Source organism: Spea bombifrons, chromosome 2, assembly GCF_027358695.1.
Source record: "Spea bombifrons isolate aSpeBom1 chromosome 2, aSpeBom1.2.pri, whole genome shotgun sequence".
Taxonomy (NCBI): domain Eukaryota; kingdom Metazoa; phylum Chordata; class Amphibia; order Anura; family Pelobatidae; genus Spea; species Spea bombifrons.
Genome location: NC_071088.1, coordinates 48799691 through 48823949, shown reverse-complemented (window position 1 = coordinate 48823949; position 24259 = coordinate 48799691). Strand labels below are relative to the sequence as shown.

The 24259-nt window shown below is 39.6% G+C and overlaps 2 protein-coding genes across 7 annotated transcripts in view; one reads left to right on the top strand and one right to left on the bottom strand.

Annotated features, from left to right (window-relative positions):
* ANKS1A (ankyrin repeat and sterile alpha motif domain containing 1A) overlaps positions 1-12310 on the bottom strand; it is an 85203-nt gene extending 72893 nt beyond the window's left edge. For all 5 annotated transcript variants that reach the window (XM_053457845.1, XM_053457848.1, XM_053457846.1 and 2 more), the window contains exon 1: positions 12128-12310. In XM_053457845.1, the coding sequence (XP_053313820.1) occupies positions 12128-12300 (173 nt within the window). In that variant the 5' untranslated portion in view covers positions 12301-12310. The remainder of the gene's footprint in view (positions 1-12127) is intronic.
* Positions 12311-16771: 4461 nt separating this feature from the next.
* Positions 16772-23759, top strand: PPARD (peroxisome proliferator activated receptor delta). Of its 2 annotated transcripts, none has more exons than XM_053457854.1 (6): positions 16772-16861; positions 18475-18593; positions 20095-20182; positions 21325-21521; positions 21706-22156; positions 22932-23759. In XM_053457854.1, the coding sequence occupies exons 1-6, from the start codon at positions 16852-16854 to the stop codon at positions 23177-23179; spliced, it is 1113 nt and encodes a 370-aa protein (XP_053313829.1). In that variant the 5' UTR covers positions 16772-16851; the 3' UTR covers positions 23180-23759. The 2 variants fall into 2 exon arrangements, with proteins under 2 accessions (XP_053313829.1, XP_053313828.1); XM_053457853.1 differs by having other exon boundaries at positions 20095-20233.
* The last annotated feature ends 500 nt before the right edge of the window (positions 23760-24259 follow it).

The following is a 24259-nucleotide window of genomic DNA, read 5'->3' as shown; positions in this document are numbered from 1 at the left end:
CAGGGTTCACTTAGCCGAAACCAAAAATGAATCCCACACTCTTAATAAGAGATTGTTAACAGCAATCTCAGGCATACCCAGATTCCACCATGTACTGGTTGGCTGGGCATGATAGGAGTGTGATTGCTTTCAACAATCATATATAAATTAATAGTTATTGTATTTCTTTGTCCAATTTTGGTGTGTTAACCACAATTTTATTAGAAGTAAGTAACACACCAAAACTGGACAGCAAATTCAACAATATGACTTGGCATGATAGGAGTGTGATTGCTGTTAGCAATCACACTCCTATCATGCCAAGTCAGCCAGTACATGCTGAAACCGGGCTAGCTGCCCCCCTACATCCATGCTATCACACACACACACACACACTCATTCAGATTCATTCCCTCAATCACACACTCATTCAAACACTCTCCCTCACCACCTTACCTGCACTGCAGCTCTCTCGATGCTGCTCAGACTTTAGCAGGGGGCGTGGCCTCCCTGTGTTCTCTTGTACTGCACAGAGGAAGCAGGACAGGAGCAGAGTCTGTGCAGTACAAAAGACCCTCCCACAGGTAAGCAGCAGGGCCCTTGTCATATCGGTTGCCCTGGCTGCCGATCTCACGCGGGCCGCACCTCGAGGTCCCGCTTGTTGGACGCCCCTGTTATATATTGTTTTTTTCCAGGACAAATAGGGCTTTCTTTAGATACCATTATTTTTATATCATCTAATTTACTATTAAAAAAAAAAATGATAAAATAGGGTGATTTTTCTCACTTAAAAAAATAAATAAATAAAAAAAAAAACTCATCTGCAAAAAACTAATGAAAAAACGTGCTAAATAGATTCTACTATTTGTCCTGAGTTTAGAAATACCCAATGTTTTTATGTTTTTTTTGCACGTTATGGGGCAATAAGTACCAGTAGCGTTTTGCTTTTTCAAAACCATTTTTTGCCCAAAGCTGGTCATTCTGCCCCATGTGCTATTTCGGGTATCTTTGAAGCCGGCCAATGAAATTTACCCCATCAAACCATATATTTTTAAAAACTAGACACCCCAAGGTATTTCAAATGCGGGTATTTTAACGATTTCCATGCACTAGTTCTACCATCAGCCTTTGTCACACGTACTTCAGGTATAAATTTACTGCTCCTGGTATATGTCCGTGTCAAACACCCAATATGTGTTCAGTAACAGCTCCTGAGCACAGTGATACAGTGCATGGGTTTGATGGGTTATTTGGGAGGTAAAATGCCACCTTTGTGAGGTGTGTGTTTTTTTGCCATTTAGACATCCGGTCAGTCTGTGCCCACGTCCCATATTTGGGACATCTTTGAAGCCGACAAATTCAATTTACCCCATCAAATCATACTTTTTTTTTTAAAACTAGACAGCCTATGGGCATTTATAATGCCAATATTTGAACTCTTTCAATGTGGGAATTTTTGTGAAGCTATAACGTGAATTGTAAAAATTATTTTTTTGGCGACCGTGGGTAATTTTTAAATGTTACCATTTTTTTTTCTTTTTCCCCCCACTTATCTCACTGATTAGTGAGCTGGGCTCCATTGACCTTGCATGGTTGAATGCAGTACCCACATTCAACCGGCAGGAGGAGCTCGAGAGTTCTCAAGAGGATCTGGATAGACCCTCCAGTGATGCAGCTATTTAACAGAAGCCTGTACATGTACGGGCTTTGTCGTTAGTGGGTTAAAAACAAAACAAAAACAAAAAACACCTCCATGTGAGTTCCTGGAGTCCACACAAAAAGAAGCTTCCTCTTCAGGACAAAGGACACTGCCAGAACAAAGGCAACATCTCCTCTATGTGCTATAATGCACTGTGGACCCTGTCTGCAATTGCACAACTGCCTAGCAAACATGAATGGCCTAGGAAGGAAACTTCCCTTAAAGGTCTGTTACTTCATGTCCTTATGTCTATTGATCAGCCTGCAAGGTATATATTTTATATATACACCCATTATGACCACCTGCATAATATTCTGTAGTTCCCCCTTTTGCCGCCTAAACAGCCCTGACCTCTGAAGTTGTGCTGTGGTTTCCGGCACCAAGACGTTAGCAGCAAGTCTTGTAAGTTTTGAGGTGGGGCCTTCATGGATGCATGCTGGTGCCAAGTGTTCTCCAGGTAAGCAACGCACCTGGCCTTCCACGTGATGTAAAAAAAAGAAAATGTCTTACTGTAAATTCCTTTTCCCTGACACAAAGCACAACATACCTTTGGCCAGGACAGGAAACTGAAGAAAAAAAATAAAAGTTAAGTAAGCTTCACCCCAAGCCCGCCCCCTTCGTACGGGCAACAGAAACTCCCCAAAAGTAACAAGACAGAGACAACAGAGTGCAGAACAAAATTTATTTGGGAGAGAATCAAGTGCTGCCACTTGGTGTCGGGGGGGGGAATAAATTTATGGTAAGAAATTGTCTTTCCCATTCCCCCAAGTGGCAGCATACCTTAGGGATGTAGCAAGATAAGTTAAGAACGGTAGGGAGAGTAACTACTGCCTGCAGGACCTTGCGTCCAAAAGCAGCGTCCTCATATGCCAGGATGTTTAGCCTGTAATGTTTTGTGAAGGTGTGTAGAGATGACCATATGGAGGCTTTCTAAATCTGGTCAGGTGAGGCAGCCGCAGCTTCCGCCCAGGAGACGACAACAGCTCTAGTAGAATGGACCATGATAGAGAGAAATAGAAAACAATTGCATAATTTGATGAACTGAAGCTTGCAGAGGGGATATAGCCAAAAGGCGAACACCACCTGGAAAACGCTTCCCAAATCGGTTATACATAATGGAAGTAGATATCTTTCGAGACTTCATAAGAATTTCAGTGAATCGGGTATAAACTCCTGATTTTTTAGGATACTCCATTCAGCAGCCATTGATCTAATACTTTGAGGGGAACTTCCACATGTTCTAATACGAGTAATGGATACAGGTAGGGAAGCGCATGGTAAAACGATGTGAAAATATCGTATCCAGGACAATCTAAAATGCAGTTCTTTCCAATGATCTGTGTAAAAGAAATAATACCATGGCACAGTATAGCAAGTAAAGTGTGGCCCCTATTTATTGGAGCAACTTACAAGAAGTGGTGGCTCACAAAGTAAGCTTTAACAGCATTAAAGTAAAGGCAATCCGCAAGGAATTCACTGGTAAGTGATGATCTGAACGGATGAAGAAAAAAAAAAATCAGCCTCTCCATGCGTTTCACCAGGTGCTGTCCTGGCTTCCTCAGGAGACAAATTTGCTGATCAAAAATAAAATCGATAATAGTAATGACATCCCCTATGTCTCTCCAATGCAGATATCGTATGAAATATAAAAAGGCAAAGAGATACATAGTGCAAAAAAACATCACTGCATAAAATAAAAATGTTAAAACCTATACGCTGCCTGCTCACCGCATTCAGAGCCAAATTAAAAATTTAGGCTCAAAAAATACACATATGGACACTCTTAAGGCGGTGTCCTAGTCCCTTTCTGAGAATAATCACTCAAGATGTTCGTATTAATTTAAAAGTTTTTAAACAATTTATTAATACTTCAAATTATAATTTTTTTAAATTTTAATTAACACTTAAAATAAATAAGATATATTATGATAAAAGCACCCAATACGTTCACTGGGACATGTTTTGTCAGTCCATGACTTCCTCAGCCAGTGCAATGAGCTTCCATCATCAATATACTTTTTATACTAAAATTCAGTCCAAATTCTCAATAGTCCACAGCTGTTTTTGTTTCCTGTGTCCATATATGGGCATAGCGTTTTTCTATTGCGGTTTTTGGTTTCCGGAACGGTAGCCAATACGCAATCACATTTTAGTTAAGAGTAGATTTGGAAATAGTAATTTAAAAAGCATCATACTTCTTAAAATATATTAAACAAATAGTTGAAGTATTTATTATAAAATTGAAGTACACTACAATAGCAACATAGTAAATATATGAAGGATCATTTAAACGTACTGGAGGATTTCATAAAAACTAACATTTTCATCTGTTTCGGATGCATGATAATCCAATTTTTGGGCTGGAAAAGAAAGATCCTTGACAAAATTTCTTCTGGCCTTCCACCAATTTAGCCGATGCAGGGTGTCCTGGACCGGTTGGAAAGCATCTGCCACTGTAGTGGTTTCATCCTTGCTCGTGCCCATGCCACTGCTGGAATAGGGGGATGTCATTAACATCACACTTTACGTATGGGCATATTTATGCCCTTTAAATTGTAATGGTCCGATCTGCTTAATGGCGTTTTTTTTTTTAGACCTACTTTGATATACTACACCATAATTTTTATTTTTTTTCCTCTCTTATATTTATATATGAGCCTTTTGGATACTGCGTGTGGGAACTCTCGCTGGAAGGGTATCTTTGTACATATTTTTGTGTTGCACATATTTACTCACTTATCATTTGGGTGTGCAGACACTTCTGTGGTTTTGATTGTATTTAATTTGGAACATTTTGGGGAGTTTGTTCCTGTGTACTTATACTTAACTTATATTTAATTAGAATATTGCGCTTCACTTTTTTGTATTTTGAGTATTAACACCAGGATACTCACTGCTCGCCTGATGGATTTCCTTGTAACCGAGCAATTTTTTGTCTTATCTACCTGGCTTTCTTATTCAGTAGAAGACATACTGAAATTGAGTCCACTATAAAGCCCAGGAACTTGATGTTTGTGGAAAGAGTCAAATTGGACTTGGATGCATTGAGAATCCATCCGTGGCGTTGTGAAAAGGTAATTGTGGTCGGAAGGTGTTGTTGAAGCTGGGCTGACGAAGAGGCTTTTATTAGCCAGTCGTCAGGTATGTAATGACCGATATCCCCTAAAGTCTCAATTCCACTGCTAACTGACTGAGAATTTTGGTACAGATTCTCTGAGCTGTTGAAAGACCGAAGGGTATCGCTTTGAATTGGAAATGACCGATGGCTCTTTTTGATTTCATAGCAAACCTTTGGAACTTTCTGGATCTCACTGCTATTGGATATGCATCCTGGAAATCTAACGTAGCCATAAAGTCCCCTCCTCGGATGATATGAGTGACTGAGAGAATCGGAAGCGTTGATATCCTATACACTGATTGATCGGTTTTATATCCAGCACTGGGTGAAATGAACCATCTAGTTTTGGAACCAGGAACAGACGGGAATAAACGCCCTGGAATCTTTGCTTTCTTGGTGCCTTTTCAATTACTCCTTTCTTGAGGAGTTTGGATGCTGCTGCCACTAGTGCCGTGTTTTTTTTTTTTGTTTTTTTTTTTGTTTTTTTTTTTACGGATGGGTAGGAAGAGACCAGGAGGTGACTGCGGGGTGCCTTGAAAAATCTGATCTTGTAGCCTTCTGATATTATTTGTCTGATCCAGAAGTTGTTTGTGGTCTGGAACCATGCATTTTTAAATACCTGAAGGCAGCCTCCCACTTTGTCAGAATTTTCTTGGCCTTTCTTGTCTAGTGGGTTTAGCTTGTACCCTTCCGTCTTTATTTTGTCTCTGAAAGGAAGATTTGTCAGATGCTATGGAATATCTCTGCTTGTTGTATGGATATCTTCGATTCCACTTAGGTCTCAAGTCTTGCGGAAGAGCTTTTTTAGTATCAGACATTTGTTTGATGAGCTCCTCAAGTGGAGAACCAAATAACTTCCCTTTTTCAAATAGGAGATCGCATAGCGCTGATTTAGATGCAGTATCAGCATTCCAAGACCTGAGCCATACTGCCCATCTAGCAACAGCTGAAAGCCCCTTATTACGAGTGGAAAGCTTGTAACGACCTCCTCAACAGCATCAATAAGGAATTTGTTGGATAACTTCAAATATTTTAAAAGTGCGTATAATATCTTTATCTGCATTGTCCAATAAATGCTCTTCCATACACCTTGAGCTCTGACTACAGCTGCTTACCATGCGAGTTGGTCACACAGTATAAATGCATTAAATATAATATTATATATATATAAATATATATAATAATATATATATATATAAATATATATATATAAAATTATCACACTCCTATCATTCCCAGGCACACCTAGACTCCAGCATGTACTGGCTGACTTTGCATGATTGGAGTGTGATTGCTGCTAACAATCATGTAAGTAATATTGTTATTGAAACACACTCCTGTCATGCCCAGGTCAAGCTGTCTGTGTTGCAAAAAATGTCTAGCATCCAGCTTATCTGCTTTTTGGTCTTGATACCTAATTTCTCCATCTATGGACACAGCAGCCGCTGGGGTGGCCACATTTCTTAACAGCCATTCGGCTACACTTTCTTATGCTCAGGAGTGCACTGTCACATTTGGTGGTACAGCATGACTCCTACCATTATACAGTGATCCAGGCACAGATAGTTGTACAACATGACTCATAATTATATAGCATGCCAGACAGACTGTAGCCTAGCATAACTCCCATCAATATATACTGAGCAAGACATTAACTATGGCAGGGCTTGACAAATTTGTTGTGAATCTAGGCGCCAGGTAAAAAAGTTAGGAGCCAGGATTTATTTAAACTAACAGTCGGTCAGGAGTGATCTGATCATCATCAGCCCACTTACTAAACTCACAGCATTGACCTGGAAGCACCCTGGACTTTCAGCTCAGTGCTGTTTTTTTTTTTTTTAATTATTATTATTATTTTTAACCCTTTCAATGCTGATGTTCCATTGGAGCACAGCATTGACTGATATTTAGTCGCCACAAGCTTGTGGGGACAAATGTTAACCCCTGCAATGCCACGAATGTGTCATACACAATTGTGGCATTGAAGGGGTTAACGCTGCACTGTCGCTCTCAGGGAGCAATCAGGCAGCAGGGGGGTGTTGGGGCTGGTCTCCACACTCACGGGGAGACCAAAGAACCCTCTCCCCTGTCCCTGAAGCTGCCTCTGGCAACTGGGACTCAAATTGCTGGTCTATAGACCAGCCATTGCAGGGGGAGTCTCTGATGAGTGCTGTAGGCTTCCATGCCTACAGGAGTCATCACAGGGCTTGTTTTTGCTGTTTTGCAGCAGAGCCCCGTACAAAACGGGAATTAACCCCTAAATGCCGCGATCGCGGCATTGAAGGGGTTAACGCTGCACTGTCGCTCTCATGGAGCGATCAGGCAGCTGACCCCCTTCCCACAACCCCCTTCCCTGAAGCTGCCTGTGGCAGCTGAAAACGCGATTGCTGGTTTTGCAGCAACCGCGTTTTCAGCCTACAGGCTCACTCCGTGGGAGTGATCTCAAGCTCGGGGGCGGGCTCTGAGTGGGCTGTGCTGTCTGCCCAGACTCCTGGGCAGACAGCAGCAGCAGTGCCCCCGTGTGGTGACTCAGCCTCTTACATCCACAATTTTTTCTGGATGTGAGAGGCTGACAAAACCTAGGCGACAGGACAAAATTCTCTGTCGCCATGGCGACCTAGGATTTGTCGAGCCCTGAACTATGGTACAGCATGCCATCACTATACACCAAGCCAAAAATTAAGATGTTAAAAACTGGAGTTAAAAGTATCATACGACAGATGTTTGAAATCATTCCTAAATAAGAACAGACAGGCTTCACATCGTTCCTTTATAAGCTTAATTGATTTTCTCAAGCAACACCTGTATTAGTATTAGTAACTGTTAATAAAAAATGTACCTACCATCTCTGCCGAAAATATAGCATTTTGCTGTATTGGGCTTCTTTAGTATGATTATAGCATTTAATCCCTTCTCATAAATCCATAACCTGCATTGTGTACCATCACCTAAAAATGCTGTTTTTAATCTGCATGCACTACTACATATATCAGGCAAATTTACAACGATAGTCTTAAATGTGCAATTAAGCTGCCCGACAATTGACGTGCCAGGCATGTCACGGAAATGGATCCCTTAACAACTGGATGTGCCTGGCATATCATGTAGTTGAACCAACTTCAACAACTGGTTCACTTAGCTGTTGCTGCAATGGCTCCACATTGAGGCATTCAGCAACACTAAAAAAAAAATGTAGATGTATAATATTCACAATATTCTAAGGTTATATACCTTGCAATTATGGTGGCTCACGGCAGCCCTCCAAAAAGTCATCGTAAGCTCAGCCAAGTCACAGAGGTATATTAAAAAAAAAAAAACACAACAACCACCTGTGGTATGATAATGTATATATAAAAAAAAAAAAATTATGTACTAAAATTGGTGCTGTATTTTCTCAAAAATCATAGCATAGAAAGAGTTAAAATACCAGCATTTGAAATACCCTAGGGTGTCTAGCGATTTGATGGGGTAAATTGAACTGGCCGGTTAGAAAGATGTCTCAAACACAGCATGGGTGCAAACTGATCAGTGGTCACAGCCGCCACTGCCGGTGATCTTCACCATCCGCAAGATGGTCGCCGCCCTGTAAAAAAAATAATAAAGTTGAAAAAGTTCGCTAGAAGGTCTCCAGACCCTCTAGAGAACTCTGGCTCCACTTGCAGGTTGAATAAAGGTACTGCATTCAACCATACAAGTCAATGGAGCCCAGCTTTGTAATCACTATGTGATTAGTAAAATATTAAAAAAAAAACGTAAAAAGCTTAAAGAAAAAAACATGGTAACATTTAAAAATGATTATGCATCAGACGAACTATCCAGTTCCAGCAAAATGTAAAAAAAAAGTCCAAAAATAATAAAATAAATAAAGTTTATTATTATGAGCAAGTGCTAAAATTAGCACTGTATCTTCCCAAAAATCCTGACATGGAAAAGTTTAAATAAAAGCATTTCAAATACCCAAGGGGTGTCTAATTTAAAAAAATGAATGGTTTGATGGGGTAAATTTGAGTGGCCGGGCTCAAAGATAGGACAAACCCATTCATGTGTGGTATGACTGTACTCGGGAGATGCTCCATTGGAGCCTTTGCCACAAAGTGTGGCAAAGGCTGGTGGTAGAATCTGATGCATAGAAAGGGTGAAATACTATCATTTTAAGTACCTTGGGGTGTCTAGTTTTCAAAAATATATGGTTTGATGGGGTAAATTGAAGCAGCCGGGCTCAAAGATAGGGCATAGGCACAGACTGACCAAAATAGGGGAAAAAAGTGCACTTCCCAAATGTGGCCTTTTAACCCCAAACAGCAGTCAAACCCATGCATGGGGGGTATCACTGTACTCGAGAGATGTTGTTGAACACATATTAGGGTGTTGTTTGATAGTGACGTATACCTGGAGCTATAAATTTATACCCAAAGTACAATTTGTGTAAAAAAAAATACCCCAAAAAAATACTACCACAAAGTGTGGCAAAGGCTGGTGGTAGAATCTCATGCATGGAAAGGGTTAAAATACTAGCGTTTGAAATACCTTGGGGTGTCTAGTTTTCAAAAATATCTGGTTTGATGGGGTAAATTGAATTAGCCAGCTTCAAAGATGGTCCTATTAGGACAAGGGGGCAGAATGACTAGATGTAAAAGTTCCAAGTTAAAAAATGTGCACTTCCTAAATGTGGCGTTTTACCTTCCAAACAACCCGACAAACCCATGCATGGGGGGTATCACTGTATTCGGGAGATATTGCTGAACACACATTGGGGTGTTGTTTGAAAGTGTTGTATACCAGCAGCTGTAACTCCATTCCTGAAGAGCAATTTTAGCGATAATAAAAACAAAATAAATTACTACCACAAAGTTTGACAAAGACTGGTGGTAGAATTAGTGCATGGAAAGAGTTAAAAGTCTAGCATTTGAAATACCTTGGGTTGTCTAGTTTTCAAAAATATATGATTTGATGGGGTAAATTGCGTTGGCCGGCTTCAAAGATACCCGAAATGGCACATGGGGGGAAGAATTACCAGACTTGGAAAAAATGGTTTTGAAATAGCAAAACGCTACTTGTACTTAATGCTCCATAACATGCAGAAAAAGGCAAAAAAAAACCCATAAAAACATTGGGTATTTCTAAACTCAGGACAAATAGTAGAATATATTTAGTAGGTTTTTTCATTAGATTTTTTGGATGAGTAAAAGATTTATGTGGTCAGAAAATGTGGGTTTTTTTTACATTTTTCATCATATTTTATTATTTTTTTTATGGGAAATTAAATAATATGATCAAAACAATGGTATCTGAAGGAAGCCCTTCTTGTCCTGAAAAACACAATATATAATTTGTGTGGGTTCACTAAATGAGTGAGGAGAAAATTACATCTAAACACGAACGCCGCAAAATTGTGGAGAGAGGAGAGTTTCTCTCTTACAGCCGGAGGGCGTATGCACGATGGACGCAGACAACTCCCGCTAACGGCACCTCTTCCGGATGCAGCGGAAGCTGCCTACGCGAATCGCGTAGACGTCTACCCGCTGCCCTGACTACGCGCCAGGGAGTCAGAAGCACCAGCAGCGGAGGTTACCGGACAGGAGGATCCAGGTCCCCTGCAGCACTGCGGGGGATCTGGATCTTAGTCTCATAGTCAGACCTCTATTTGAGGTCTGATTATAAGATGACCCCGATTATAAGACGAGGGGTATTTTTCAAAATATTTGCTTTGAAAAAAAACCTTGTCTTATAATCAAGCAAATACGGTATTAAGGTGCACTAAATAAATTAGTTGGAAATCATAATTGAATGAAGAGAAAATGTGAAAATTGCTCTGGTTGTTTTCAGAAAATTATTTTTATCTGCATAACATTAAGAACCAGAGTTGTGATACAATGGAGCAGTAGAACAGGAAATATTCGAGTGTAAAAATAAAAACAGCTGATGATTGGTGTACATATTTGTGAATAGTACACCCTATAAAAAGCTTACTTTACTTGATGCTCTTTGGTTTCTGCTGCTACACTAGAATAAAAGAATACCTGAACGGAAGTTCTGCATTCTCTGCTGGTGATTTCAGAAAACAAATGTTAGAATCGAAAGGTTACCGGAAGGTCTATCCAGACTCTTCGAAATTAAAGAAAATTAAAAAGAATTGAATAATGCCCTGGTATGCAACCATTAATAAAAATATATATTAAACAAATTATACATAGAGAATGCAATGCAAGATTTTTACTGAGAGGGTAGAATTAGTAGAGGTTAATATGGTGAGGGAACTTAAACATACATGAGACAAGACCAAGCACTGATAAAGGTTTGAGTCTTTTCAATAGGCAAAGCTGCAGACTGTATGGACTAAGCGTCTCTTATTTACTGTCAAATTCAATCTTTCTATGCAAGGTTTAAAACCCTTTCTTTTTTTTCAACAAATTAGAGAGGCTCAAATTAGCTACTTTAGAGAATGAACCACACACATATTGGTGACATAAAATGAAAACTATTGCAGGGGATGAAGGTTGTGTGGCCATAATAGAAAGTATTACATGTTGGAACAACCAAACAAAACAAGCTTGAGACGCTCACCAAGAATGGACAGTTGCTTGGTAGCCTGCCCTGCTGCTTGGGAACATCTCAAGTTTTTGTAGTCTTGTGTGATTAAAGGGTAAAAATCTCCATCATCTAATAGCCCGATGCTGTCCCAAGGGCAGTCCAGAACTGAAATGTGAGGCCAATTTCCCCTGCACAAGGGAACCAACAACCCTAGACGTACATTTTGTCCTGCACGGGCCCTGTCAGTAGGGTCCAGTTGGTATCCCTCTAGGTGCAAGAGAGCAAGGAAGTCCACATCTGGACTGCCCTTTTCACTTAGAGTGGGTCCCAAGAGATCTCAAAGGGTGAAATTCCATAGTTTAAGATGCTCATCAAGAACTGGAACAATTAACAAATAAACGTGTAGCAAGTAAAACTGATGGGAAAATGACACGTAACTATTAGAACTCATAAAATGTCACAAGCGTAATTTGTTATACATTCATGATTTCATCACAGCATAAAAGCCTTTACAATGTAATAAAGTAAAACCGCAAGGTGCACGTAGTTCCAGATGCTGGGATTACCTGTTGAAAAATACATCAAATACAGAATAACTATATTAATCCATGATAAAATCATGATTTTCAGGACATGGGCAACGTTAATACTGCTGAATAACGCACTTCATATGCACAGGAGCGTCTTTCTTCAGCTACATTCCATGAAATCGCAAATAGTACAAAAAGATGTAAATATGTATACAACACGATAATACACTACATAAGACTTACGAGAACACAAAACAACACGAATGTTACCTTAGCAGATTGCTCAGTGGGTGGCTGGCAGTAGGTCCACCGGTTCCTCCAACACCTCCACTAGCACTTCCACCTGGTCCGGCGCCACTCAAACGCTTTCCTCCTAACAGTCTTTCCACCGCCGCCCGGTTCCCGATGCGGGCGGCCTCCAGTAGCTCCTGCTCCTTCCCCATCCCGCCGTCACCCCGGCAACCACGCCTCCGCCGCTACTTCCGAGACTAACGTATCACGTCACACGTACATTTCCCAAGCCTCAACTCCGTTTCGCTGTCTTCTTCACTTCCGGGGTTGGCGTCATGACGTAACATACACTGTGCGGAAGATGTCTTCTTGTTCTAGTAAAGTTGAAAGGCGCTTCACAATGTGTTTAACCTAAAACTTATGGCAAAAGTCTTCATTGCCGTTAATGTAAACTAAGTAGTTTAAGTTCACCTAAAAAAAGCACAAGTCAAAACACTACAAGTAATAAATGTTGTCATTTGATATTAAAACATTTTGCTTTGGCTGTGGTAACTACATTGCGTTTGGGTTTTGTCATTTTACCTAATTTATCATTCTTTTTAGTATACCTTGCGTGACCTGTTTCACTAGACACCAAGGAATCTGTAGCATGGGGGGGCACATCTGGGGGTCCATTGGTAAGCTTAAGTGGCATATAGGCGTATAAGGCATATCTGGGGGGGGCAGAGTGCATAAATGGTGGGCTGGTTGGGAAATAAAAACAAGCAATGCATTTTTCTCAATCATAGTTTCTATTTAATATAGTCAAACGTTTTCCCTATAGGGTAGTGTTATATTCAGGCGGTTTCTTTTTTCCTAAATGAATATTCAAATATTGGGGGGTTATAATCAGGATCATCTTATAATCGAGCAAATACGATATATTCTAATATCATGCAATGACATGCTCACACACTTTAACTACATTGACATAAACATCTTTGGTCCAGCTTAATTTGCCTCCCCTCCCTTTTACTTCACATGAAGCATTGTCTTCATGGGCTGAAGTAGGAAGCAGAGGGCAGCACCAGAGACTCTGGGATTAAGTATACTTCATTCCCCAGTCAGGACCAAAAATACTGGCTTCATCCGCCTTACCCACCCCTTGCAATGCCCCTGGGCTTAAGTGAAATGTATAATAACATGAAAGTGTTTGGAAATTCTACATGGATAGTTTATTAGATGCCCCAGGGAAGAACACAAAATCTCATTGGTGAATGGTTTGGAAATCCACCAGATTTCCAATGTAAAGCTGCTGTTCTTACACAAAACATTAGATGCGTCCTTTAGCAGATAAATAATTGTGTTCTTCACTGATGGTTTAATCACATAAAAAAAGAAAACACATAAGTGTGGCTCCTTTTGTGCCACATTACATTTAAAAGGACAGTTTACTGTACCTGACATCCCCCCTACATAATGTTTTTCAAAATGAAAAAAACATCTGATGCAGACTCTGTAGGCCTGAATCTGCCTTATCCTTTGTTGTCTAATAGTTCTTGGCACTAATTGGTTGCCTGAAGTAGCCAGTCAGTGGCAAAAAAATGCTTTCATCATTGAAATCCACCTTCAAATTCTACAGAATACCCCCATGCATTTAACAAAACATGAACATTTAAAGGGCCTTGAGTGTCTCTTTAAATTTTACTGCAGAAGAAAAAGAAAAATGGGAAGAGCTGGACATTCAAGAGACTGTAGTTCTGAAAGTGTTCTAGAAAGCAGGCTGCACCTTTAGAAACAGTGTATATATGATGAACAAAGAAACCTGAATCAAGCCCACTGTCCCATATGTCCGTCTTTATGAAATATACAGTAATACCTAACTAGGACCGAAATCTCCTTATCCGTTTTTGTTCATGATGTTCTTCACTAACAGGAGCATAGAATTTTTGGTTGTTATGCAGGTATCACCCCGATCTGCAACCCTAAATTTCACAATAATATTAGCTATAAATACGTCACCATCACCTAAAACATTTGGCCACATCCCATGTCCCCTAGTCACACCCATAAACGCACTTGTCTATTCACAACAGGGAGAGTTGCGGTTCCCCCTCTCACTTTATTACTCATTATGAACGGCCAGTACTGACGGTAGTTTACTTCTAGAAAAGGCTGAGATGGCCCTGTATAATTTATAATCCAATGGGTGACTGAAGAAAGTACCGTATTTATCGGCGTATAACACGCACTGGTGTAGTACACGCACCCCCATTTTAACAAGGAAATTTGAGTAAGAAAAAATAAATTTAAACTTGGAAGCTATGAACTTAATGTTGGAATAATATTTGTTACATTATAACATTTATTATAACATTTATACCACGTATAAGGCAAATATGAAAGAAAAAGCACCTCTTTGAACAAAAAACGGAACAAAAAAAACTTAATCAGAATCACAGCTATCTGGGAAACCACACACACTCAGACACACACACACACACAGTAAGACACACACACACTAAAACACACACACACTCCGACACACACATACAATAAGACACACATACACTCAGACACACACACACTAAGACACACACACACTAAGACACACACTCAGACACACACAGTAAGACACACACTCAGACACACACACAGTAAGACACACACACACACACACTAAGACACACACATACACTAAGACACACATACACTCAGACACACACACACTAAGACACACACTCAGACACACACAGTAAGACACACACTCAGACACACACACAGTAAGACACACACACACACTAAGACACACACATACACTAAGACACACATACACTCAGACACACACACACTAAGACACACACACATACTTAGACACACACAAACACACTCAGACACACACACACACACATTAATTGTATATATTACTCCCTACCGTTTGGGAGATCTGGTATGGGTCCTCTTTATCTTCCAGCTTTTTACTTTTTGTGCTGATGCCGGGGCCGGAGTGACTTCATCACCCGGCTCCCGGCATCAGAGAGGGTGCGTGAGAGAGCTGTGCAGGGGAAGATTGTGCAGCTCTAGGATTTATCGGCGTATAACACGCAGGTAGGGTTTCAACTTCATATTTTAGTTTTAAAAAGTGCGTGTTATACGCCGATAAATACGGTATTTAAGTATATTTTACAAGGCCAGCTGCATTAAGGTAAATCTTCCAAGTTTTACCCCTTTCAAATCATTCTTATTAGTGTAATAATGCCTACATTAACAATGATCCCCAAATATATTTCCTATACTATAACATACCCCTTACATCTCCTCATCTCACTCTCCCATTTTCTGCAAACATGATTTAAGTGATTCTGCTCCCACCCAGTGGAATGTTCTACCTTACAACACCCATATCTCTGTTCACTTCAAACATTTAAGCATTATCTCAAAACAGAGTACATATTTTCAGGAAAGCCTATGATATCAATTGTTCATAGCTAGCACCCTTTCGGTAGCTGAAATCTACTTTCATACCTCATGCTTCTAAACATCATTTATCTACTGGTGTATCTACTGGTGTATACAGTATATTCTTACTACTGCTTGGTTCCCTGACTGCCTCCTGGCATTTCCCATATGCACAAACTATGGGATTGTTCTTATGCATGCTATCACACTCTGCAGCCATACAGTACGACACACTCTAACATACACTTAGATAAACATAAACCCACACACACCCACACCCACACTTACACCATACACTCACTCGAACACTTTACACATACACATTCCAACACCATACACATGCAGACACTCTAACATCACACACTTACATACACCCACCCACACGCTAACATCATACACTTACACATACATACACACTCTTCTGCTTAAACATCACTACATACTCCTTGATCTGTTGATCCAGTGGCTGATTGGCTGCTGCAGCGTGCAGCCACTGGATGCATATGCCCGACCACACGCTGTGTGAGTATTAAAAAATAACCTATGGCCTCTCATATCAAGCCATCAGCCACTTCTATGTCTTTCTCCTGTCACCTGTCTTAACCCCTTTATGACAAAGCCCGTACATGTACGGGCTCAAAATGCATTGTTTTCAATGGGTTTAGGGACCTTGTCTGCAAGGGTGCCTCGTTGCCTAGTCTAGCCCTGGGTCCTAGACCCTTTCCTCTGTTTCATCTATTGTACTTTATTTGCAGAGCTGAATTGTGAGTTTGGTTACCAAATGTAAAAATCACCGCAGAGATTTTGCAACTTTCTATGGACTATATATTTAGAAAATTGAGCTTGGATTTTGATTTGTTTTTGTTACTGTTTTATACTACCAGAATGCTTTCAGTTATATTATACAGTGCCTTAGGGATTATCTATTATTGAGAATGCCCTTGTAAGCCAGGCTTCAGCACTGCGTCCTGTAATTGTTTTGTGAAGCATAATCACATATAAAATCAAATAGCTTCACTTGTGCAGAATGTTACGCAGTATATATTTCTGTGAGGAAAAGATATTTTTACCGTGAAATGTCTAGAAACAATATTATTTTAATTAAAAATGTTTACACGTGAGAGTGAGAGTGCAAATTGGGAAGAAACACTGTTCCTGGTCAAGGAACAGAGAGGAACACAGGCAGTGTGTGCTCTTCCCCCACACATTCCAGCTGCCTGATGTGATGTCATTTGACTCACAGGAAGTGGCAAAGCAGGAAAGGGGTGGGGGGTGGATCTGGTACTTTAAATACTGCAAAAGAAATCTTGTAACATCGCAGACAGATGAAAGACGGTAAAATAAACTATTTAACCTTCATATAAACAGCAGCTTGTTGCTTTGTCTAATTATGTGTGCTTTATCAAATGGTAATCAAAAGTGTGTGGAGTGAGAGAGAGAGAGAAAAAGAGAAAAAACAAGAGATAACTATTATTATGTTGTGAGAAAGTTCACAATGCATCAGCATTTGTATTATGGCTACAGTTAGTGATCAAAGATGTATAACAAGCTTATAGCTTAGTATTCTTTATATTGCATGTAATATAGTACGTCTGTGCTATTAAGCAAATCCAATACTTATTGTTTTGTTACTTATTATTCTGATTGGGTGAACACAATTTAGTTGTGGTTAAAGTTTTTTCCAGGCAGTAAAGTAAAAACTTTACTGAATCGAAATTTAGTTTCAATAGTTGTGCATCACTTTTGAAACACTGTTCTTTTTAACAGCCACAAAACATCTGTGTTTCATGCACATACAAGCGTATGATTCTGTGTTGGGACCTCGTGAACAGGCTGGTATGCCCAGTGGGTTATTTAGGTGGGGTGTTGCCCTAGGCCTGACCTCCCTACAGCAGGGTTTCTCCCTCTGATGCCATATGACACCATATCTCAGTGTTATGCTCAGATGCAAACACAGCACAAGTTAAAAGACACTACAGAGGTTGTGCCAGCTAGGCACAGTCCTCTCTAATGAAAATGGGCTGGTTACAAGAGAGACCTAAAATCTCCCATACTCTAGAGCCTTTAGGATAAATGGATTTAAAGACTCCTCTAAGCTTGCGGAGGATTAAAGGAAAATGACTGTTTATTATATTTGTCTGGACTCCAATGTTTACTTCATGCAATTTGGTGAATGCATTTAAATTGTCTAATGCACGCTTAACTATGCTTCCAGTACCATGTAACTCAATCTCGCACGAGAGGCAGCCAGTCACACATATGATTTTGCTTGACCGCTGATCGTGCTAATTGTACTCTTATTGATTTCAATGGAAAAATTAATATATCTAGCATGACTGTGTGACAACAAAGTTTCCAATATATATGCATATACGGTAGTTATTTTTCACGTTTTACAACTTAATCCTACTGAAATTTAAACACTCAACACACAAACAATGCACAGATTAAGAGGTAGTACTTAACATCAGTGCATTTTTAAATACAAATACTGGTTATTGACAATTATTATCAAAACTGGTCTATGCTCCTGGCAAGTGGAAGTCATCAGTCCAAATGTGTGCTATGTTTTATTAAATCAAGGTAAAATTGACATGTCAAAATTGTAGAGATACACATCTAACATGAATACATCACATTCATTATTTTTAACGCCTTTGTCACTAATGATATACCTTTTAATCTTATTTTGTTTGAAAAAATTTATTTAAAAAGTGTCTAACATGTCAATATATTTTTTTAAAAAATGTACTTGCTCTGAAAAATGAAAAGAAAGACATAGCAAAAAAAGTGCTTTGGTCATGTAGTATAAATTAGCCTTGGTTATTAAGTGGTTAAATGATATTGAATGTATAACTACATAGACATTAGGTAAGATAAGGGCGTATGTGTTATACTGACTATCTTTCTCATTTGTTTTGACCTCTTACATTATTCTTCATCCCCAGATGAGCTGGTTTCACATCACCAGGAGCATCCGGAACAAGTGCAGAGTGTGGATTGCAGAGTCTGTGGTGACAAAGCATCAGGGTTCCATTATGGTGTACATGCCTGTGAAGGCTGCAAGGTATATGATAAAAAAAAAAGTATGACTATGGTCTGTTTTTGTAATCTATTGATTAGGTAAGTAAAATATAATAAATAACCAAGTAATTTATATAGTAAATTAGTGATACTTTATTCTAAAGGATTAACACTATGATATTTAGATTTCTTTTTAAACTCTGTTTTAAGTTTATATCCTTTGTTATGATGTTATAGTTAGTTATTTAGAACTGTAACTTTGCTATAATGATTTTCCTAGGTTCCACTCTTGTGTCTGCACTAATTTAGCCCACCAGCCCGGCCACTTTCTCCACCGTTAAAGGTCACTTGTCTCTCACGCAATTTCAGACTTCTGGAGCAGCATGGTCGTAACTGCTCCAGGAGGATTAGTTGTGGGGTAGCTTGGCAGCCCTGCATCCAATTCTGGGTTCCCCTGCTGCATGCTCCCTGTCAGAGGCCTCAGAACTTTCTCCTGTAGGCTTTGGGGGTTGTGGCATACCACGCTAAGAGTTTCTTTTAAACCCTCTCATAGTTTGTAATGTCCTTGTCGGGAACGGCACAGTACGGCTCTGTGGCATGTCCCATTAATTTGCTCCTGAGAACTATTACCCAATGTGCCGTTTCCAGATCCCGCAGAGCACGTTGCCTCTCGAAATCTTGAAGGTAGCCATTAATATTGGTGCTTGATTGGTGCTTAATAATAAGGTGCTTGATTGGTCACTCTCCATGAGCTCAGAAATGATGACAGGCTTGGTTTTGTTGCTTTCCACTCATCCTTGAGCCCCCAGCAGGTGTTGCGGTTTAGCAGCCGGTTTACATACTAGAATGTCTGTTAGGGACGGAGACCATCCCACCACTGCCACTGCCAAAGTCTTTCCCTTTAGCTCCCCACCCAAACATCAGTCAAGACTTGATGAAGGGCGAGAACAAAGACACTTTATTTAGTTACAGGACACACATTTATACACACAGCCCTTGTTGAATACAATACCCTCCATCCCCCTATATCGCCCAAAGTTAACACTCCAGCCATATGGCTGCCACCCTTCTTCCCGTCCCTTGGCTGTAAAATGTCCTGTGTACAGAAAACCCCCTGATCGAGCGACCCCAAACCCCGTATATCTCCGGATGCCTCTTAAAATTGCCTTCTTATGCCCTCAGGTATCATACTGATCTAAGTCTTTATGGGAGAGCGACCACCACTCGAAAGTTTTAGCGAAAGCTAAATCTTGCTGTCCTCCGGCCAGGCGTCAGTAGTGGCATTCCGCAATTCCCGACACTGCCAGCAGCGATTTGCAGGGAGTGGGAAATAGGGATTGGGACACTCTTGTAACACTACATTTATTAGAGTAAAATAAAACCAAGTTCTTGTCAATGCTGGTCTGTATTTCTGTATATAGCATTTATGCTCGGTGAGAAAAACATTTTTGTTATATTTAATGTAAATGGCAGTTAGTCCACTTAAAATGTATACTGATAGTGTTGTATGTATTTCCATTACTTCTCTTCCTTTCACTCTGCAGGGTTTTTTCCGGCGGACCCTCCGGATGAGGCTCCAGTATGAGTACTGTGATCGCAACTGTAAGATCCAAAAGAAGAATCGAAACAAATGTCAGTATTGTCGGTTTAACAAGTGCCTGAGTCTTGGCATGTCCCATAATGGTGAGACCAAGTAGGTAGTATCTATACAGAGCTAAAAATGTCTCTTAATCATCTCATTACCTGAATAGTACTAGGTTAGAAATATGTGGGGGGTAAACATTCTTACCAACTATTCCAAAACTCTATATTAATATCCAGTATTTTTTGTTTATAAGATAAAATAAAATGATTTAAATTTTTAAGATTTTAAAATGTCCATCTCTTGTTTTATATACCAAATTAAAATACTGAGGATGGATACAGAAGATGCTGACTTTTCAGTATAATCACAAGCCCAGCCCTAGATGGCAATGTGTTGAGGGAGATGACAGAGCTGCCAGCTATTCCTGTTAACATCTGGACACATCAAATCACAAGGAGTGAAACTGAGATCTGTGGATATTTAGTGCTTGATCACACTGTGTATATGATCCTGTGCAGTAAATGTGGAACAGTATGTTACATTGCAGAAACCAGCCAGAAACTGCATTTAAGTATTAACCAACATAGATGGCACATTAACAAACACAATGAAAATAATAACTGCACCCTGGTTGGCCACCACTTCACCCAGAGGGACCACCCCATTAAGGAGCTCCAAATAAAAGTACTGATGATTAACCATTTTAACGCTAAGTACAGTGGATTAAACATGAACACCTTAAAAAGTCACCTGTACCTTATCAGTCTTTATCATTCTCCTTAACCCCTGTACTTCTGCCAATGTCTCACTTAGATGTTTTGTGGTTAGTATTGCTTTTGACTTGACAAAGGGAGGTTGATATTCTTGAAAGCTTGTCCCCCCTTAATGACAAAGCCATGTACGGGCTCAGAATGCATTGTTTTCAATGGGTTAGGGACCGCCCATTGTCCTTAAGGTGTTAAAATGGAATGTTAGTCCAATAAAAAAGCTGTTATTCTATATGGCAGTACTCATTTTCTTCAGTTTACAAATGTACGTGTGTGTATATGTGTGTGTATATATATATATATATATATATATATATATATATATAATATACACATATGAAGCATAGAATGATTGAGTTTAGGGATAAGAAGTTTAAAATTGTCATTGTAGCAGCCATTATTTTTTTTTTATCTCATGGCAGCTATTAGGTTTGGACGGATGCCGGAAGCAGAGAAAAGACGGCTTGTGCAGAGTCCTGTAGCTGGGGCAGGAGCCAGAGACACTCCTGCTGCTGACCTGGTTGACATTTCTCAGAAAATCCACTCTTCTTACATGAGCACATTTTCCATGACAAAGAAAAGAGCAAGGGACATCTTAACCGGCAGAAGTACCATTTCGGTAAGAGGAAACTACACCACAAATTATGGGAGACCATCAAGGTATTTCTTCTCAATAGGAAAGATTATCCACCCATAGAATTTTATTCTGTTTTATACCATATCCATAAGTACCCAATTAAGAATTATATTATATAATACTTCCTGCTTACTAACAGTATGCATTGACGTATCTCCCTCTTTAGCCATTTGTAATACATGACTTGGATACCTTATGGCAAGCAGAGCAAGGAATTGTGTGGGATCAATTGCCCACCCAAGACCCACCAGGGACAGAGGTTGGAGTCCACGTATTCTATCGCTGCCAGTGCACTTCTGTGGAGACTGTACGTGCACTCACTGATTTTGCCAAAAGTGTTCCAGGCTTCAGCACACTCTACCTCAATGACCAGGTCACGTTGCTGAAGTATGGGGTCCACGAGGCCATCTTTTGCATGCTGGCTTCGCTAATGAACAAGGACGGGCTGCTAGTGGCTGGGGGACGTGGTTTCGTCACTCGGGAGTTCCTGCGCAGCCTTCGCCATCCTTTTTGTCATATCATGGAGCCCAAGTTCCACTTCGCCTCCAAGTTCAATGCACTCGAGCTTAATGACAATGATCTGGCACTTTTTGTAGCAGCCATCATCCTATGCGGTGGTTAGACATTCCAAACTTGTCCTAGTATTCTTTACTATACTGGTCCTTTTCTTATTTTCTTGCATACTATTTCTTTACATTTTACACTACTTTCTAGTTTGACCCTAAATCTACATTTGTCCTGGAGATACAGAACATTAGGTAGTGGATTGCCATTCAGGAAGCAATGTCAGAAAGAGAGAGAGTCATGGAAATATCAAGTCAAAAGGGAATAGGTAAAATAGTGTCATCAGTGTAGAGATAATGGAATCCAAAGCCGTGTATTACTTTACTATTAGGAGCTGAAGACAGAGAATAAAAAAACCTGATCTGAGCCTTGCCATACCCCTACACAGAGCATTAAGAGGGATGAACAAGGTATTTACAAAAGCATACATAAACAGTGGCGAGTTAGGGTTAACAAGGATCAGCCTGAAAGCTAGTGTAATTAGTGTGTTAATTGCATACTTACATACATAATTAGTGGTTGAAAACTGTTACCATTGCATTGACAAGGTAATTTGGACACACATAGTCTTACAGAATGGACATATAGGAAGACAATATAAAGTATACCGTAGGCGATATGTTTTGGGCCGAGTACTAAAATGGATGATATTGATAAGTTCATATCATATTAACCTTAACAGGCTGTATATTGCCTTACTATATTCTTCTGTTTTACGTTACCTTCACCACACACTTTTTTCTCTTTTCCATGCTTACCTCACATCAGTAATTATAGTTTACATCGTTTCTCTTGCCATTCTCAGCTGCTTGCTTTATCTCTCTACAGATCGCCCTGGCCTCATGAGTCCTTCCCAAGTAGAAGACATCCAGGAGGGAATTTTAGGTGCTCTCCGAAGTCACTTGCAGATATCTCACCCTGATGCCCCGTTCCTCTTCCCCAAACTCCTGCATAAGATGGCTGACTTGCGTCAGTTAGTAACTGAGCATGCAGAGCTTGTCCAGAGCATCAAACGCACAGAAACCAGTGCATCATTACATCCACTACTACAGGAGATCTATAGAGACATGTATTAATGATGTGTATTTTGTAGTTGAATGAAAAACCATCAAACTGTAAAATTACTGTTTGCTAGCAACCCTTCACTTGATTAGAAGGTAGTATGATGCTTTTGGTAGTATGAGGTTTTTGTGCAGCTAAACAACCAAATATATATATATATATATATATATATAAATAGCCCTGCACTCCTACCTAAACATAAATAAGGTGACACATACTAGATTCCTAGTTCAAAAAACATGGTGCCTGGTGCTTGGCAAATAGCAAAGTAACAATAATCTAAAAGTAGTAAAGCCAGCACTCACGGTCTTCAAAAGTGCTTAATTTTTATTTACAAAACGCCAAGATGTCAACGTTTCAGTCCACCTCGTGGACTTTCCTCAGGACAAGCCTATATGCATACTTTTATTTTATATATAGGCATGTTTCCACTTATGCACATAAAATAATGTTACGGGTATTGTCCGTTTTCAATCTGACTTTTAGATTAACCAGCTAACATTTCAGATTATGCACCCTGGTTTGATTCTAGTTGGGTTTTTCACCTCTGACTAAGGACTATGTTAAAAACCCACATTTGAGTATGAAAGAAAACGAGAAGAAACTGAAACAAAACATTTTAAGAGTTTAATTAGTGCTACTCATTTCTACTCATCATCAAAGAAAAAGATGGTAGTAGTCAGTCTTCGCCTCAGTTTGTTTTGGGTATAAATAGGTGTTTGTACTGCTGTCTGTGATTTCAAATGAATTACCACCCCCATACACTGTATAGTGTCTTATTAAAAAAACACCTAACCCTTAGAGTTCCACAGGACAAAATACATCTAAACATAAAGTACCATTCTGCTATAAAATATAGTATTGTATGTAGATTTAGTGTCTGTGAGGAAATGAAACTATTGGGTTTATTTACTCCAGTGATAGTTTCCAGAAAAATTGTTGTTTCAACTCACCAAATTCACTAAACATTATTAAAATCCAATCCCAGTGAGTTTCAATCCCAGTGAAAATTCCATGGTGGCAGAATATAATTCATAATTAAATTTATGAAATATCTTGAGTCATTTTATTGCCTGAACTATTCATTATGCAGG

Bases quoted from the DNA above. Each gene is read 5' to 3' on its own strand.
- PPARD (XM_053457853.1), top strand. The intron at 18,594-20,094 runs GTATATGATAAA...TTCACTCTGCAG, and splicing joins ATGCCTGTGAAGGCTGCAAG to GGTTTTTTCCGGCGGACCCT. The intron at 20,234-21,324 runs GTGAGACCAAGT...ATCTCATGGCAG, and splicing joins TCTTGGCATGTCCCATAATG to CTATTAGGTTTGGACGGATG.